The 19,079-nt window shown below is 50.1% G+C and overlaps 1 protein-coding gene across 1 annotated transcript; it reads right to left on the reverse strand.

Annotated features, from left to right (window-relative positions):
- Window positions 1-2,608: 2,608 nt before the first annotated feature.
- MARVELD1 (MARVEL domain containing 1) lies at window positions 2,609-7,120 on the reverse strand. The gene is made up of 2 exons (XM_066355309.1): window positions 4,975-7,120; window positions 2,609-3,454 (listed from the first exon to the last, which is right to left on the reverse strand). The coding sequence occupies exon 1, from the start codon at window positions 6,963-6,965 to the stop codon at window positions 6,444-6,446; it is 522 nt and encodes a 173-aa protein (XP_066211406.1). The 5' UTR covers window positions 6,966-7,120; the 3' UTR covers window positions 2,609-3,454; window positions 4,975-6,443.
- Window positions 7,121-19,079: the final 11,959 nt, after the last annotated feature.

A 19,079-nucleotide genomic window follows, 5' to 3' on the forward strand; every position in this document is an offset into this window, starting at 1 on the left:
CTATTATATTTTAATGGATCTATCCTGGTATTTATCTTACACATAACTCCTGTAACAAATAAAATGACTAAAACATAGTGTTAACCTGACCTTTCCCTCTTATATCCCTTCTCTTTCCTCTTACCCCTGAAAACATGAGTGTTTTAGCTCTCCTCTCACCATGGACCACGCCACACCACCCCTAGAAGAGAAGGAAAAGGAATTGACATAAATGAGCAAACCCCTTGGATTCCCCAGACTCAAAACGGGCTCAATGATGTCCCTGAGGAGTAGTATCTTATTTCAACGAGCCCCCAGCATTAAACAAGAAATGTTAGATCAGACCATTCCTGAATACCTGCTCTCCAGGTGGAAAAACCAAGCTCACCTAGACTTCAGAGACTGACAGAGGACCACAAGGGTTTAGCAACCAGCAGCCGAGGGTAGCGAGAGAACATCTACCTTCCAGTCCCAGTCCTGCCACTGTGTGACCATGGTGTGTGACCATGGATAAGGCCCTTCTCCTCTCTGGGGCTCCACTTTCCCTAATGAATGGGAGCGTCAATGCAAACCTCTAAGACAAACCACTAGGACTGTTGACAAGATCATGTAAGGTAATGCTAGTAGAAGCACATTTTCTTCTACAGAGACAGAGAGAGGAATAGATAGTGACAGACAGACAGGAAGGGAGATGAGAAGCATCAATTCATTGTGGCGCCTTAGTTGTTCATTGATTGCTTTCTCATATGTGCCTTGATGGGGGGGGGTGCTACAGTAGACCGAGTGACCCCTTGCTCAAGCCAGTGACCTTGGGCTTAAGCTGGTGAGCTGTGCTCAAGCCAGATGAGCCTGCACTCAAGCCAGCGACCTTGGGGTTTTGAACCTGGGCCCTCCGCATCCCAGTCCGACGCTCTATCCACTGCGCCACCGCCTGGTCAGGCAGAAGCACATTTTCAATTGCAAAATAGTTCACTGAACTACAGTACAACAGGGGACTAACCAGCCTTTGCATAAAGGAAGGCTACTTTTCATTTTGAGTAAAATTCATGATTATTTTTTTTTCATTTTTTTATTTTTATTTTTTGGTATTTTTCTGAAGTTGGAAACGGGGAGGCAGTCAGACAGACTCCCGCATGCGCCCGACCAGGATCCACCCGGCATGCCCACCAGGGGGCGATGCTCTGCCCATCTGGGGCATTGCTCTGTTGTATCCAGAGTCATTCTAAGCGCCTGAGGCAGAGGCCACAGAGCCATCCCCAGCGCCCGGGCCAATTTTGCTCCAATGGAGCCTTGGCTGCGGGAGGGGAAGAGAGAGACAGAGAGGAAGGAGAGGGGGAGGGGTGGAGAAGCAGATGGGCACTTCTCCTGTGTGCCCTGGCCGGGAATCGAACCCGGGACTCCTGCACGCCAGGCCGACGCTCTACCACTGAGCCAACCGGCCAGGGCCTAATATTGGGGTTTTTTTGTTGTTGTTTTTTTAATTCATTTTAGAGAGGAGAGGGAGAGACAGAGAGCGGCCAGGGCCTAAAATTCATGATTAGATGCAGATAGAAAAAGGGAGTAAGGGATGTTTTTTGGGAGCTGGTGGCATTTTTGTCCACCCTGGAAATCCAAACCATGAGGAGGAGGGTGTGTGTTTTGCACATTGGGGAGGGTGCTTTGTGAGAGTGGGTGTGAAGTACATACAGCATCAAAACCCTGCCTGGAGCTGTTTAAATCCTGTGTCCTGGTGGCAGACTTCAGGCCCAGGGCAGCAGGGAAGAGCCAGCAAGGAAGCCTGTTAACTGCACTCCCACCGCCCCATTTTTTTTTTATTGGTTTGGGGATAGAGAGAGAGAAAGTGGAGGGAGAAGCAGGAAGCATCAACTCATAGTAGTTGCTTCCTGTACGTGCCTTGACTGGGCAAGCACAGGATTTCGAATTGGTGACCTAAACATTCCAGGTTGATGCTTTATCCACTGTGCCACCACCACAGGCCAGGCCCACCCTTTCAAGAGCACCTGAGTCAACAAGCTGTGGCTAGAAGCAGGGGGGGTGGGTTGGGAGGGGAACCAGGTGAGGTGTGCCCAGGAGCTAACACCAGAGCAGGCACAGTTCTCTGCAGAAAAGAACCAAGACCCCATCCCGTCCCTACTCAGCTCTGTGACATTAGGTAAGTTGCCATCCACCCTGGGATTCATCTCCTCTTTTGTAAAATGAGGGTGTTGAGCAACAGGACCCTTCTGGCTCCATGACCACGGTCATTCTGCATCTGCCCATCAGGCAATGGAGCTTCCCAAACAGAGGGCCCATTGAGAGCTGGGAAAGGAGTCCCTGGAATTCCTTTTGGCCTCAGTCAAGGACACACATGGGCAGTTTTTTACCCTCTAGTTCTTGTGTCCAGCCCTAAATGCACTGGAAATTTGTGAATTCCTTTTTTTTCCCCCTTCCAAAAGCAAAGAGGGCGCCGGGGCCGCTGACAACAGGGCCGTGTGGCATAATGAGGAGATGGAGGCAGGCTGGGGGACCTGGGACAGAGGGTTACTGCAGGGGGCCAGGAGAGAAGACATACATCCACCAAGATCAGACAAATTAAACTTTATTCAGAAAAGCCTATTAGTAATCACCACTGAACTCTTAATGAGGCACATTGGTCCCTTCTCCCTACTGGCCCTGACCCCTCCCACTCCCACCCTTTCTTCTGCCCTTTGTAGAACACTGGAAAAATTCTCTCCTGGGTCTGCAAATGGTCCCTAGACTCTGGGCTGGAAGCAGCCCAGTCATCTTGGGCTAGATTGAGTCCTGGACTCCAGAGAGAGAAGCCAATGAGAACTGCCTCCAGTATCCAACAGCTCTGGGCCAAGTCAGGCAGCCATTCCTATGGCACAGGGCCTCAAGGGGGAGGAAGGGATGGGTGTGGGGCCGTCTTACACATCCTTCTCACATCTGGAGAAGCAGCTGGAGGCCAAGCAGAAGGCACATCTAGAAGAGCCAGTGAACACTGGAATGTTTCAGGCACATCTGGATGAATAAGGTACCGCGAAGGCCAAGGAGAAATCTGCGCCTGAGTAAGGTCACCTGACCACACACAGAGCACCATGGGCTGGGCGTGCTAAGAAGACATCCTCAGGGGCCTGGATCTGAGCTGAGGGTGCAGCTTAGATGGTGGTCTAAGAAAGGAGAAAAGGAACAAAAGCTGGAGCCAAAACCCATTGTTTAGGGTCCACAGACACAGAACTCAGTTCCAGGTGTTTGGAATCAAGTCACAGCAGAAAAAGAACCAGGATTTCTCTTATGTTGAGGCAAAATGAATCTTCGCCCATCTCGGGTCTTCCATTGGATGGTGCTGAGGGGAAGCCGCTGGGCAGAGGTCGTCCCCTCTTCCCACTGTGAAACCCTGTGCCGAGACAGGCCGGAATGGGGCCTTCCACCCAAGGAAGCAGGTCCTGGTTGGAAGCAGGTCCTGGGATCTCCATGGCCCCTGCAGCGTGGGAACCTGCAACAACAAAAAAACAAAATTATTGGGTTTCAGAAGCATTCCCAAGTACCCCAGAAAAGCCCGCCCCCAGGCTCTGGCTGGCACCAGCAGTCGGAGCTGAGGGACCAGTGTCCCTGCCAGCAGCACGCCAGCCCGGCTGAGGCAGCGAAGGGCTCAGTGTCCTGGGGTTTCCCAGAGGAGAGAAAACAAAGATAACCACAATTTTTTAAATTATTATTATTATTTATTTTTATTATTTTTTTACAGAGACAGAGAGAGAGTCAGAGAGAGGGATAGACAGGGACAGACAGACAAGAATGGAGAGACATGAAAAGCATCAATCATGTTTTTCCTTGCGACACCTTAGTTGTTCATTAATTGCTTTCTCATATGTGCCTTGACTGTGGGCCTTCAGCAGACCAAGTAACTACTTGCTCATGCCAGCGACCGTGGGTCCAAGCTGGTGAGCTTTTTGCTCAAGCCAGATGAGCCCACGCTCAAGCTGACGACCTCGGGGTCTCGAACCTGGGTCCTCTGCATCCCAGTTTGACGCTCTATCCACTGCGCCACCGCCTGGTCAGGCGATAACCACAATTTTAATAGGTACAAGGCTTAGTTTCGCTAAATGAAAAGTCCTGGATATGGATGGTTATGATGGTTGCACAACAATACGAACGTACTTAATGCCACTGAACTGTACACTCAGAAATGGCTAATATTGTTATGTATGTTTCACAGTGTAAATGATTTTTTCAACAACCATGTTAATAGTACCTCACATGTATTGACCCCTACTATAATAGTATAGCCTGGTCCTGAAGAGGCCAAACTGCCAGCGTTTTTTTGTTTATTTTTTCCCCAATTCATTTTAGAGAGAGATGAGAGAGAGAGAGAGAGAAGGGGGGAGGAACAGAAAGCATCAACTGCCATATGCCCGGAACTGGCGACCTCAGCGTTCCAGGTTGATGCTTTATCCATTGTGCTACCACAGGTCAGGCCAAACTGGTAGAGTTCAAATCCTAGTTCTATCCTTCACCAGCTGGGAGCCTCTGGGCAAGTTACTCAACCTCTCTGTGACTCATTTTCCTCATATGGAATAAAGAAATAATAATAGAAGCGCCCCAATACGGTTGTTGAGAGGAGCAGTACCAGGCACACAGAGGGCTAGAGAAATGATATGGTGACTGTGTAAAACTTACATAAGTGCCCCCCGCCCCCCCCCCCCCCCCCCCCCGCAGATCTCCACAACTACAACAGAAAAATCTAATACCTCTCCACCAAAGCCTTTAAAACATGCTGACAAAGATACTTTCTGGCCCACCCTATTCTAGTTTCCAATCTAGAAAGCAGGGAATATTCTCAAAGAGCAGACCTTTGAAGGATTTAGCAAAAAGGTTGAATTGTGGTTATTATTGTCACCTCTCCAACTTGGTCTCTGAATAAAAACCCTCTAACTTTTAGAAAAGGAGGAACTCTACATTTTTATTCAAAGACCTATGCCCCCCCACACACACACAAAAAAACAATTAGTGTCATACCTTACAAAGGCTGGGCCAGCTGTTCACCCCAGCTCCAGAGAGCTTTCTCCTCTTATTGGTGAGTGACCACTGTCACGGTCAATGCCAGGATCTCTTACAGGTGTTGTTCCTCTGACAGGAAAACCATCAGGATGCCTCTGGCTTCATTTCCCAAACAGTGTAAAGGACAGTTCAAATCCACCAGTTCCCAGGCCTCTCGCTGGCCCGTCAGGAGCAACTATTTTCCCTCATGGGCTAGGTTCTCCCTCTACTAAAGTCCCTGGGAAAGAGGGAGAACCTCTCATCTTCAGACAGACCAATGAGTCAATCTTCAGACCATAGCCAATGAGTTGGGCCCCCTATGTAGAAATGGGGTGTGGGGGGAAATATGGGGGATCGAAAATGGAAACTTAAGGTGGCAAAATCTGATCCAGGCCCAGAAGTGGTAAACACTACTCTGTCTTGTTTCACAGCAGGACTTCCCAAAGCCTTTGATATGCTAGTGACTCTTCCCAGAAGGGTGGATAGCACCTTTGACAAAACCACTTGGCCTGGTGAGCCAGGATCCCAGGGAACACCAATGCTTTAATGTAAACAGCGCTAGACTGGGAGTTGGTAGGCAGGGTTCTAAAGTTATTCTGGCTTTTTTTATGAGAAAACTTTAAGGCTCCCTCTGTAAAATTGAATGGGGCTCCCCCTAACATTCCCTGGTGGTCGTGTGGGGATCCCGAATGCAAAAAGATACTGGAAGGTGAGAGTGGAGAAGCCTGTGAGAGGAAGGCTGGGAAGCTAGTGTGCGTTTGGGCCTCCATGAACTGCGAGGACAAAGGCGAGCAGGCAGGGGCAAGAATACAGCCCACAGGCCCTTACCATCCATCCTCCTCACCTTTGGGGAGGGGCCGCACCCCAAGACAACAAAGCACCGAGGGATGGGCCAGGAAGGACTGCGCAGGGCGTCCACAAAAATCCCAAACTAAAACCAAACTCGTCGCTCATCCCAGGACCAGTGGAGGCCTGTCCGTGACTTCATGCCTGCCTTTTACAACGCTCAAGGCTGAAAGAGGGGCCAGAGAAAGGGAGTGTTCTTCCCACCGCGGGGCGGCAGGAAGGGAGCAGGGGCGCAGCCAGAAGACTTCTATCAATTTGGGAGCCTCTCCCGAATCTACGCGGCGCATGTGTACGTCTCGCTCTCAGCAGGGAACGAGAAGAGGAACCACGAAGTCTCGCCAGCGGAGGGCCAGTCTGAGGGTGCGCGTCCGCCCTGCGGATGTAGCCCTGCAGTCCCTGGAGACGGCGCATCCCGCGCAGTGGTCCGGCCTCTGGGCTGTGGCGCTGCCGTCGGGCGGGGACTGCGTGTTAGGGTGCCTGGGCGAGGCGGCGGCGGCGGGAACGCAGAGCAAGGGAAGGTGCCAGGGCGCACAGGCGCGGGGCGGCAGAACGGGCTGGGGCGGTGGTCTCCTTAGGGTCTCCCGCCCCGCAGCGGGGCGTCCTCACGCCACCTCCTGCTCGCCCTGGTAGCGGCGGCAGCAGCCGTAGAGAGCCGAGAGCAGGTAGAGGCCCAGGCAGAGGCCGCCGCAGACGGCAGCCGCCAGGAAGGCGTGGTAGGCGCAGGGCATCTGGTAATTCTTGAGGTTGCAGTAGCTGTGCTTCTGCGTCTGGTCGATCATGATGGCTGTCGCGGCGCCATACAGCGCAGCCGCCAGCAGGTCGTGCGCCACGTTGACCACGAGCCAGCGCGAGCCCAACACGGGCACCAGCTCGTGCTTGCCCAGGAGCGTGAGAAAATAGAGACCCAGGGTCAGCAGCCAGAAGAGCACGGACACGAAGAGCGCGAAGTGCACGGGACCCTGGTACCTGCTGGTGGCGATAGTGATCCAGAAGGAGGCGCCGGCCAGCAGCTGCAGCAGCCGCAGCACGCCCAGTGGGCCGCGCAGGAAGGCCCGCTGCAGGCGCACCGCACCGCGGGCCGCGCGCGCCTGGGGCGGCGGCTGGCGCGGGGGTGGCGGGAGCATGGCCCGCGGGCGCGGTGGCGGCGGCGGCGGCGCCCCTAGTAGCGGAATGGCGACGCCTTGCTCGGGGGGGCGGCCCAGCCGACGTGCCCGCTGCTCCCGCCGCGGCCTCCTCTCTCCCTCCTAATCCTCGGCTCTTTCTCCTGCTCCCACCCTTCCTCCCCTCTCTCCTCCCCCAAGCCCTCCTCTCTTTCTCTCTCCACCCCTGCTACCCGCCCTTTCCCTTTCTCTCCTCGGTCTCCACCCCCACTCACTCCTCGCGGCTTCCTGCCATCTTTCGTTTGGCCTCGCTCACCACCCTGGAGCCACCCTTTCCCGTCGGCGGCAGACTCTCTGCTCCGGCCCCTTACTTCTCAGGTCAGGACGGAAGGCATCCGCAACCCCAGCCAACCGCGGGCCTTCCGCTATATCCAGCTTGGGCGAAGTTTGCCACATCTGGGGCCGCCCTGCCTCCCTTGCTCGGGTCCACCCTTGGAAGGGAAACCTGTCTTCTGGAGCGTTCCTCCAGTATCTGGCTGAGCCCCGTTCCTTCTCCTTCCTCCTATTTTAGCGCCCATCAAGGCCTCCGGACCTTCTTTGGCACAGGAAGAGAGCAGTGATGGTCTCGAACTGACAGCCGTTCTCACCTGGTCGTCTGGAGTATCCAGCCAGTGCCCACCTCAAACTTAGCCTTTTCAAAGCTGAGCTCAGATTTTGTCTCAGTTCTCCAAGTTCTCCATGTCACAGAAAGACACCAGCACCCACCAGAGAGACCCCACTGACCCTATCGTTTGCCACAAAGCGAAGTCCCATTACTTTTTTGCAACCCTTCTTGCTATGAAGTCTTTCCTAGACTAAAAATATGCTACCCAATAAATACAACCAGAACACACACCCAGGTCCAAGAGACAGCAGAGTCCATATGCTTAACGACTAGGCAAAAAGGCCTGTAATGGGGTCTACTGATGCCTTATATTATTATTACTATGCTTTACATATATTCTTTTATTGTTTAAAGATTTTATTTATTGATTTTAGAGAGAGAGGGGGGAGTGGAGTGAGGGGGAGAGGGAGGAATGGGAAACATCAGCTCGTAGTTGCTTCTCATATGTGTTTTGACCAGGCAAGCCTAGGGTTTTGAACCAGTGACTGCAGTATTCCAGGTCTATGCTTTATCCACTGAGCCACCACAGGTCAGGCTGCTTCAAATATATCCTTATTTGAGCCTCAAAACAAATTAGGTAAAAACAAAGACAAAAAAACCACAACAACCACCATCACCCAGGTGATATATATGATTGGTTTGCCTGTTTACTCAGGAGGAAAACGAAGCCTAGGGGGTTTAAGACCACAGAAGTGGCCCTTTCTGCAGGTCTTTTTCTCTTTCCTTTGATCCAAGCTTTGTGTGCTGTGGCATCTTTCTAAAACACAGACCTGGTTGTTTAGTGCACCACTTCCTCCACAAACCACAGGATAAGGTCCTATCTCTTCCATGGGCATATTTCATAATCTGGCCCCAACCGACTTCCAATTTTCTGATTTTCCACTTCCTTTTTTTGCCTATGATCCCACCTGGCATGTTAACCCTATCAAACGTTTTAAGTTTCCCAAAAAAGCTCCTCCTGGTCAAGGCACATATGGGAGTTGATGCTTCCAGCTCCTCCCCCCCTTCTCTCTCTCTGTCTCTCCCCTCTCTCTCTCTCTCTCCTCTCTAAAAAATGAATAAATAAATAAGAAAAGCTCCAAATGCCTTTATTCCCAGACCACCTTGGCTGAAACACTCCTACTTATCCTTCAAGGCCCTGTTTAAATGCTCCTCCTTTTGGTCCAGCCTCTCAGACTGTTGATTGCTGGATCTTCTGAGCGCCCACTTGGAAGTATTATCCTTGACAGTAGCTTTGAACTGGCTACACTGCAACCACTGGTTATCACCCTTTTCCATCTTTGCCTGTGGCTAGCACATAGGAGACTCAGTAAAAGGTCAGTGGAGTGGATGACTGAATGGCTGCAGATAAAGCAATAGATTTGAGAGGGCCCTCTCACCCTGGGGACTGTGCATGTATCAAAGCCACAGCTAATCCTATGCTGCAGGACTAGGCCCTCATCTCTTGGTCAAGGGATGAGTCTGTGACCTCTGGCCTGGCTGAATAGGTCTGTCCCTCTGAATAGTCTGTGATGTCTTCCAGCAGCCTGGCTCCCCTTAGGGGAGAAAAATTATGAGGCTTCTCAGGGAACAAATGTCTGTCACTGCCAAAACAGCCCCACCTACAGGTACTGAGCAAGCCCTGAATGCATATTTTAAATAAACATGGTGATGTATATAGCACTCATATCTATATGTAAGGCATCATGAGGCTCTGGGTGTAGGCCCTGGAGGCAGACTGCTTTATTACTCCCCAGTGCTGGGACTTCTTTGTGCCTCAGTTTTCTCATCTGTGAAATGATTTCTGTAAATAGGTATTAAGTATGTGTTCAGTTCTGGGCACCATTTTAGGAACTAAGGATACATAATATATGTATATGTGATCATTATGAATTGAATGCTTACTGTACACTGGGCACTATGATGAGCCCTTTATATTCATTGTTCTACCTAATTCTGTAGCAGCTCTATAAAATGACTATTGTTAGCTCTGATTTACTGATGGGGAAACCCTGCTGAGAGGAGGGTTAAAGATGGTGACCATGTTTACAGAGCTGATGGGAGACAATTTAAACAGGAGCCCGGGTATGGCTGAATCCAGGTCCATATCCAACATTCTATATACTTTCCTATATTTTGTTATCAATTGCTGTTACAGGAACCCAGAAATATTAAGTGATTTGCCAAAATAACACTACCAGTAAGTGTCAGTGTGGGGACTCAAACCTGGGTGGATTGACCTCAATTTCAAGGTTCTTCCCTTAGCAGCCCCTGCCGGGACATCCTCAGTGCCCTCAGGGTGCCAGTCCTTTTTTTTTTTTTGATTTTTCTGAAGTTGGAAACAGGGAGGCAGTCAGACAGACTCCCGCATATGCCTGACCGGGATCCACCCGGCATGCCCACCAGGGGGCAATGCTCTGCCCCTCTGGGTCATCGCTCTGTTGCAACCAGAGCCATTCTAGCGCCTGAGGCAGAGGCCACAGAGCCATCCTCAGCTCCTGGGCCAACTTTGCTCCAATGGAGCCTTGGCTGCAGGAGGGGAAGAGAGAGACAGAGAGGAAGGAGAGGGGGAGGGGTGGAGAAGCAGATGGGTGCTTCCCCTGTGTGCCATGGCCGGGAATCGAACCCAGGACTCCTGCACGCCAGGCCGACGCTCTACCACTGAGCCAACCGGCCAGGGCTACCAGTCTTAAGAAGGGCTGGGGACTGAATGTGGGTGCTGGACTGATGACAAACTCTCTTTGTGAGCGGGGAATCGAACCGAACATTTACAGAAGAGAGCCCTTGTCTCTTCTAAAAAAGGCATCTGAAAAGTTGAGGTGGGGCGCCTCCTCGTGGGCATAGACCTTCAGCTTCACCAGCCAAGTCCTACTCCTTACAAGGAAGTCAATGCAGTGGCTTTGGGGAGATATTTTTAGCCTCTGGAATCCTGAAGACATTCCAAGGGGCGGTCCAACAAACTCTCTGCTAAAGCATAACCATGCACAAAGATCTTGATTCCTCCAACTCAACAAATATGGTCTAAACACCTGCTGGATGTGAAAACTCTGGCCGTAGAATGCAGGCAGGGGACCAACTGCCCTTGAAGTGTTTGCACTTTGCTGGTAGGGGAGGGGCAGTTATGGACACAACAGAGAGGGGTAGGTGAGAACTATAAGGAAAATACAGAAGGGAAGGAGAAAATGTGTGTGACGGGAGGGCTGGAGAAAGCCGCAAGAATGAAGTGTCACTTGAGAATGGACAGAATTTTGACAAGCAGAGATGAGGGATGGGTGTGACTGGGTGAGGCAGTCCACCACGGACTCGGAGCATCCCTGGATATTCTCCCTGGCTATGCCAAGAATGCAGGGCCATGACTGCTCTTTCCCCAGCCATTCCTCAGTGTAGTGTTTGCAGCCAACAACTTTGAGCGACAGGGAACATCTCCCAGACAAAGAGCAGGCTTCCTTGCTGCTTACCATGAGTAGTTTTGGTAGAGGGGACAGTGGTGATTCTCCCGAGGCTGGTACTCCTCAGCTACGATGCAGACACCCTGCATGTCTTTTTTTTTTTTTAATTTATTTTTCTGAAGCTGGAAACGGAGAGAGACAGTCAGACAGACTCCCGCATGCACCCGACCGGGATCCACCTGGCACGCCCACCAGGGGGCGACGCTCTGCCCACCAGGGGGCGATGCTCTGCCCCTCCAGGGCGTTGCTCTGTTGCGACCAGAGCCACTCCAGCGCCTGGGGCAGAGGCCATGTAGCCATCCCCAGTGCCCGGGCCATCTTTGCTCCAATGGAGCCTCGCTGCGGGAGGGGAAGAGAGAGACAGAGAGGAAGGAGAGGGGGAGGGGTGGAGAAGCAGATGGGTGCTTCTCCTGTGTGCCCTGGCCGGGAATCGAACCCGGGACTTCTGCACGCCAGGCCGACGCTCTACCACTGAGCCAACCGGCCAGAGCCACCCTGCATGTCTAACATCACCTGGCCCCTCTGTAGTTCTCCCCTGAAACTTGGGAGCAAAGGGAAGAGATGCGACAATGATGTGATGCTCATGCTGCTTGCTGTGGGAAGAGTGGGAAGGAAGTCCTTTCTCTCTGGCTCAGCAAGCCTGTGTCTTCATCCAGCGTTTAAAAAACAATAGCAGTCTAGCTTATTATCGTGTAAGTAGTATAAAGTTCAGCCCCTCATGAGTGGTCTAAGGAGAGGGAACAGTGTGAGCAAAAGTAGGGCTTAGTAGGTTACTGAGGGAACAAGGAGCGGTGATGCTTGATGGATACTCAAAGCTCCAATGCCCAGAAGGGATGGCGGCTTGTAACAAGGAGGAACATTTGCCAACTCTAAGATCCCATGATCAGCTCTGGCTGTGCAGTCAATTCCCTTCTGTCTTCAGTCTCTGGGCAACTAGATGTACTGCATATATGGACTTAACTCACAATGGTTTAACACCTGTTATGTGCCAGGCCCTGAGCTGGCACTCGACACAAATCAATTAATAGCAGAGGCAAAATGCATAGTGAGAAAGACGGTGCCTTAACCCACAGACTCTTGCCTTGAATCTTATTATTAAGTTACTAAGTAAGTATTTCTTGAATCCCTACTACGAGCCTATAGTTATGTGCCTGACCTGGAAGAGGCCTTAAAGATCATTTGTCTCAGGTTTCTCATTTTAGGGAGGGGTTAACTGAGGCCAGAGAAGGTAAGTGACTTGTTTCAAGTCACACAGCTGGTTGATGATGTGAGTGCCAAGTTTACAGCTGAGGTCTCCTGACTCAACCCAGTGTTCACTCTGTGACACCACACTGGGACAGCACCCAGACAGGAAGTTCCCTGCAGCTACAGGGCATGGGGCTCTGGGCAGGAGCTCTGTGAGTCAAACCAGCACACAAACTCTTATCTGTGGGCCGAGTGGCTCATGCCGGTAGGCCTGTTCCCAAGGTGGCTCCCACAGGCTGTGGGAACAGAGGCCGCTGGGGTGGGATTTTGGATGGCTCTTGAGCTTGTTAATCCAGCCCCCAAGGAATACCTGGCCTTTCCGGGGCCATAAAGCACCTTTGGACAAAGGCAAAGGCCATGCAATGGGCCTGGACAAGTGGTGAAGGCATGTTACTATAGCAGAGCTCAACCCTCAGGCCCCAGGGGAAGTTGGTCCGGACAGACTGGGAGCCACAGGCACCTCCTGAGGCTTATGTTGATCTTGGGCAAAGCCACCCAGCATGCTGGCAAGCAAAGCTAGGCCTCTAAGATTAAGTAACTAACGATGGGTGACCAAGATAGGTGCCCCTGAGACCATGTCATTAAGTGGCTGCCCAAGAGGTGCTCAAGGTTATCTCTGGAGGGAACCTGTGATGGGTATGTTCATACCCCAGCCGACCACAGTGCTGAGGGAAAGGAGGGGCCTCACCAATGAGTATGGACAACCTGGGCCAGGGTGGATTGAGTCCATCACAGCACTCCGCCAGTTAGCCTTGGATAAAGGTGGCAGTGGCTCAGTAGTAATAACTAACATTGCAGAGCACTCACCATGCCGGGCGCCATGCTAGGTACTTTCCACACTTGTTTCATTTACTTTTCACAGTAGCCTTATGAGATAGGTGCTATTAAAGCCATCTCCTCTTTAAAATGAGGAAACTGAGAAACAGAGAGGTTATGTGACTTATCTAACATCACATTTCTGATGGAGGATAAAATTCAAATATTTGACTTCTGAATCCAGGCTTTTAATCACTGTGCATATTTGGGACGTCAGCCTTAGTCTGAGAGGCAAGACATAAGAGGACTGTACCTTAGTGGCAACAAAGAAAATGGTCCCAATTTTGTGGAGATGGTTAGTGTTGCATCCACCGGGTACGAGAACAAATGTTGGAGACTTTCAGGAGTTAAGATGTTACTTTATTGGCCAGTTTAACCTGCGCAGGGGCGAACTCCCGAGATGTCCGGAGACACCGTGCCCACAAGGAGCTGCAAATGGGAGCTGCGCCTGGAGCTTACAGCCAGGCCCTTATATATCCTAAGTGAGCAAGCATAGACAGAAGCAGATGTGGCAGTTTAGCTATTGGCTAGGGAGGTCACACGCAGCATAGCAACAGGGGCCGGCATAGCAACAGGGGCGAATTTCAAACCTAAACTTCTGATAAGGGTCTCTGACCTTCTTTGTTCCTAGCCTCACAGGAGCCATATCAGCACTTACTGTTCCTGCAATAGTTACACTCTTTGGCAGCTCCAGTACTCCCTGAATCTAACAGTTAGCAGGTAGGAGGCCAGGCAAGAGGCCACGAGAGTGGGTGTGGCTGTTACAGGCCTCAAGCTCTGCTTGTAGTGAGCTTGACTGTGTATGCTGTTTCCATTTCTCCTTCTGCTATTTAAGGTGCCCTGGAAAAGGGGATCTGTTCCCCTTAACTTGGCACCACACCCACAGCTGGAGCTGTGGAAGGAGTGGACTCCAAGGGCTGGGCTGGAGCCCAGAACCTCCATCAAATGATGTTCTGTGTTGGGTGTTTTACCTGCCTCACCTTCTTAGCCTTTGCAACAAGTTTATGAGATAAGTAGTTCATTATCTCCACTTGACAGCTGAGGAAAAGGAAATTTAGACAGATTAAGTTAGGAACTAAATTTAGATTTCCAGACTACTCGACAGCTGCTTTAGAGTCCCTGAGTCAGCTTTAACAGTGAACTTTCCCCAAAAGTCCAGTCTCACAATAGACTCTTTACAAGACATTGTCCACTCAAATCACACAGCAAAAGCAAATGTGGTCTCCCTTCCACTACTGCTTGGTTTTCCAACCTCCCATTACCACTGGAGCCTCTTAAAGATGTGGTGAATCATGGAGATTTTCCCAACTCTAGTTTTCCCTCCACTGCCAAGAAAGGCCCCCCTCCCCAACCTAGACGGGTAGAATAGGACACTGCCACAGTTCAAAGCGATCAAAGGTTCACAGAAGCCACTGGAAACTTAAGAGAACCTTGCCCTGACCCATCAGGAAGATGCCAAAATAGCCAGCATCATGGCATTCAGGAATCAAGAGAGGCAACGAGAACCTTCAGTGGAGTTGAAATGCTTTGGGAAGCCTGCCTCTCCCATGGCAGACTTCTCCCATCCACAATTCCTATGGGAGTGGAGGCTCTAGATATAGATGGTATATATATATATATATATATATTTTTTTTTTTTCATTTTTTTGAAGCTGGAAACAGGGAGAGACAGTCAGACAGACTCCCGCATGCGCCCGACCGGGATCCACCCGGCACGCCCACCAGGGGGCGATGCTCTGCCCATCCTGGGCGTCGCCATGTTGCGACCAACTCTAGCGCCTGAGGCAGAGGCCACATAGCCATCCCCAGCGCCCGGGCCATCTTTGCTCCAATGGAGCCTTGGCTGCGGGAGGGGAAGAGAGAGACAGAGAGGAAAGCACGGCGGAGGGGTTGAGAAGCAAATGGGCGCTTCTTCTGTGTGCCCTGGCCGGGAATCGAACCCCTGTCCCCCGCACGCTAGGCCGACGCTCTACCGCTGAGCCAACCGGCCAGGACGGTATATTTATAATATAAGGCCCCTACCCCTTCTCCACTGCTGACCCAAGCTGGGTCTATCAGATTCCTTCTTCTGGAATTTGACTGAATGGAGCTAGTGCTGGGTAACCAAAGCCAGGGCACTAGGCAAATTTGTGGGGAGTAGAAATTCAGGGTAGGCAGAGGAAGCTGGTCTGAGGAGAAAAGAAGAAGGCCAACTAGAAGTAGGAGAATAAAAGTAATCAGTCAGAGGAAGCTAGTTTGCAGAAGAATGGGTTCTCCAGAGGAACAGAATTGTGATAGATGATAGATAGATAGATAGATAGATAGATGACAGATAGAATAGATTTATATAAGAAATTGGCTCATGTATTTTTTTTTCTTTTTTTTTTTTCTTTCTGAAGCTGGAAACAGGGAGAGACAGTCAGACAGACTCCCGCATGCACCCGACCGGGATCCACCCGGCACGCCCACCAGGGGCGAGGCTCTGCCCACCAGGGGGCGATGCTCTGCCCCTCCGGGGCGTCGCTCTGCCGCGATCAGAGCCACTCTAGCGCCTGGGGCAGAGGCCAAGGAGCCATCCCCAGCGCCCGGGCCATCTTTGCTCCAATGGAGCCTTGGCTGCGGGAGGGGAAGAGAGAGACAGAGAGGAAGGGGGGGGTGGAGAAGCAAATGGGCACTTCTCCTATGTGCCCTGGCCGGGAATCGAACCCGGGTCCCCCGCACGCCAGGCCGACGCTCTACCGCTGAGCCAACCTGCCAGGGCCTGGCTCATGTATTTATTGAGGTTGACAAGTCTCAAGATCTCCAGTCAGCAAGCTGGAGTCCCAGGAGACCCAGTGGTGTAGTTTAGTTCTCAAGGCAGCAGGCTCAAGACCTATGAAAAGTTGATGTTTTAGTTTGAATCTGAAGGCAAGAAAAAAACCCAATGTCCAAGTTCATAAATCAGGCAGGAGAACTTTCCTCTCACTCATGTGAGGAGCAGCATTTTTGTTCTATTTAGGTCTTCAACTGATTGGATGAAGCCCACCCACATTAGGGAGGGCAATCTGCTTTACTTGGTCTACCAATTCAGATGTTAATATCATCTCATAGGCACACCCAGAATAATGTTTAACCGCATATCTGGGAGCCCCATAGCCCAGTCAAGTTAACACCTAAAATTAACCATCACAACCAATTATGCAGAGACAAGAGATGATGAAAGCTGCCTATAACTTGCTCCATGTTATTCAGCAGGACTTCATTTCTGTGAACTTGAAAGGGGCTAGGAAAGGTAAGGGGTTAACCTTAGACAATGTATCTTATATAATTTGCTTTTGCCTTTTTTCCAAGAATACTTGACTAAGAAATTGTTTTGTAGAATTAGATGATGTGATCCATCACTCATAAGATCTGGGAGTAGCCCAGATGTCCTGATATCAATCAAGAGACCTCTGGGACAGAACAACCTGAGTGGACAATCTGAAGGGACATATGTCAAGTCTTTGAAGACAATCCTGAGAAAAGTTTACCACCTCCATTCTTGCTTGGTTAATCATATATGTTTATGATTTTAACTGTTCCTAACCACCCTAAAATCACTATAAAAGGCCCAGCTTGGAAAGAGATGTTAAGGCAGATTTTGGATCTGAAGCCCTCTGCCTTCTCAGCTTGCTGGCCATCTGATTAAAAGCACATTATCATGATTCAATCCTTATCTCTGCATATTGGTTTGTTGTGACAGGCAACCTGAGAACCAGTGTTTTCTTGTTACAAAGTCACTGTTGATTTATACTAACCCTCTCTCCATTTTTTTTGAGAGGAGACTGTGAGACAGACTCCCACATACGCCCTGACCGGGATCCACCTGGCAACCTCTGTCTGGAGCCAATGCTCGAGTACTGAGCTATTTTTACCACCTGAGGCTGACACCTTCACACCAACCAAACTATCCTCAATGTCTAGGGCCATGCTAGAACCAATCAAGTCACTGACTACAGGACGAGAAGAGGAGGGGAGAGAGAAGCAGATGGTCACTTCTCCTGTGTGCCTTGACCGGTAATCAAATCTGAGACGTCCATACGCCAGGCCAATCCTCTATCCACTGAGCCACTGGCCAGGGCCCCCTCTCCACTTCTTTACTTGAGCTAACTCAAACACAATTCTCGTTCTTATAATGGCATTGTAATGAAGCAAGTAGGGTTTGGAGCCTAACTACTGGGGGCTGAATCCTAGTTTCATTCTGTGGTATTTTTTTTGTTTGTTTTGTTTTGTTTTTTAATGGCTACAAATTCTTTGACTCCCCTTCTATCAAGAAGTCGGGTCTATGGCCTCTTCCCTTGAATCTGGGCAGGTAGTGAGTTGATTGTAACTAACGAAATGGAAGAAACAACACTGTATAACTTCTAAGTTCTGACAAAAAGGGCAATACAGCTTCTTCCCTGTTCACTAGAGTTCATAATTGTAGCCCTGAACTGCCATGGAAGAAGTAGGGCTACTCTGAGGTCACCATGCTCCAGGTCACATTGAGAAGCCACTGAGGCACTCCAGTCAGCAGTTCTAGCCTTCAGATTTTCCTAGACTAGGCACCAGGCATATCAAAATTCATCTTTCAAATGATTCCAGCCCCCAGCTGTCTAGTCAACCTCAGCATTCACGACTTCCAGCTGAAATGCTGGCACTGTGGAGCAGAGACAAGCCACTCCCATTGTGCTCTGAGTTTCTGTGAATCAATCATGTTTTTTTAATTTTCTGTATTTTATGATGTTTTATAATATATTGGGACCTTGCAGATCCAGGGAGGGGCTGTCCCTTCTAGGGTCAGGTAATTCCTGGAGCTAGCAAATAACTTGCAGGCAAACACACCTTTGACATGTATACCAACCAAGCCTGAGCACAAACTCCAAACCACTTCCTTTACACTCCGATGGCTCTTACCCTTCAGGCGACAATATTCCTCTGCCCTGATCATTCCAGGGCCAGGTATCAGACAACTAGACACAATCTCTATGCCCCAGAACCTACTGGAATTATTCAAACTAGTCAATCTTTAACCTGTCTAGCCTACTTACTTTGCCTGGGCTGTTTCTTTTCATAAAAACTAGTTAAAATCAGGCCCATGTTTTCTCTGTTCCTATTGCCTCCTTACTGACCCTGGTGCTTTCTCAAGTGACCCTGTGTGGCATGGCAAGGTCCTTTCCTCTTGGGAACTGTAACAAATGATCTTTTCAATGGCAGTCGGATGTGAGGGTGATCTGGCTGCGACATCTGTCACCCCATTGATCGCCAGGGTTGATTCAATGGCAGTCATCTCCTGATATGTTGGCCTTACTCTTCCCGAATAAAACCAAAATTCTGAGTACATTTTGAAACATCCTGAGCCACAGAATCTGTGAGCATAATACAATGGTTTTATGCTGCTAACTTTGGGGCTGATTTGTTATGCAGCCGTTGTAACTGAACACCTATGATATCCTTCCAATCTCTTAACCTCAGTGTCATCATTGGTATAATGAGATTAATAGCAATGGCACTGTCTCAGAAGGCTGTTGCAGTATTAAATGTGATATAAAGTGCTTAGAGTTCAATATATGTCAGCTTTATTATCAATATTGTTTTCTAGAAGAGTTTGACACCCAGCTCACTGGGTCTCAATGCATCCCTGATTGCAAGATAGAACGCTGCTCTCATTTGAGGTTCCTCATCCTTCTTCACCATCCTGCCAATCTTAACCATTTTCCACTGTATCAGTCAGAGTCCAAACAGGAGACAAAAACCACTCATGAATTAGAACAGGGACACTTCAATATAAGGAATTATTTACTATAATGGGTGGTTAGAGTACCAAGGGATTAGGTAATAAGAAGTTAAAGAACAGAACTCTAGCCCTGGCCGGTTTGCTCAGCGGTAGAGCATCAGCCTAGCGTGCGGAGGACCCGGGTTCAATTCCCGGCCAGGGCACACAGGAGAAGTGCCAATTTGCTTCTCCACCCCTCCGCCGCGCTTTCCTCTCTGTCTCTCTCTTCCCCT

Source organism: Saccopteryx leptura, chromosome 13 (assembly GCF_036850995.1).
Source record: "Saccopteryx leptura isolate mSacLep1 chromosome 13, mSacLep1_pri_phased_curated, whole genome shotgun sequence".
Lineage (NCBI taxonomy): Eukaryota > Metazoa > Chordata > Mammalia > Chiroptera > Emballonuridae > Saccopteryx > Saccopteryx leptura.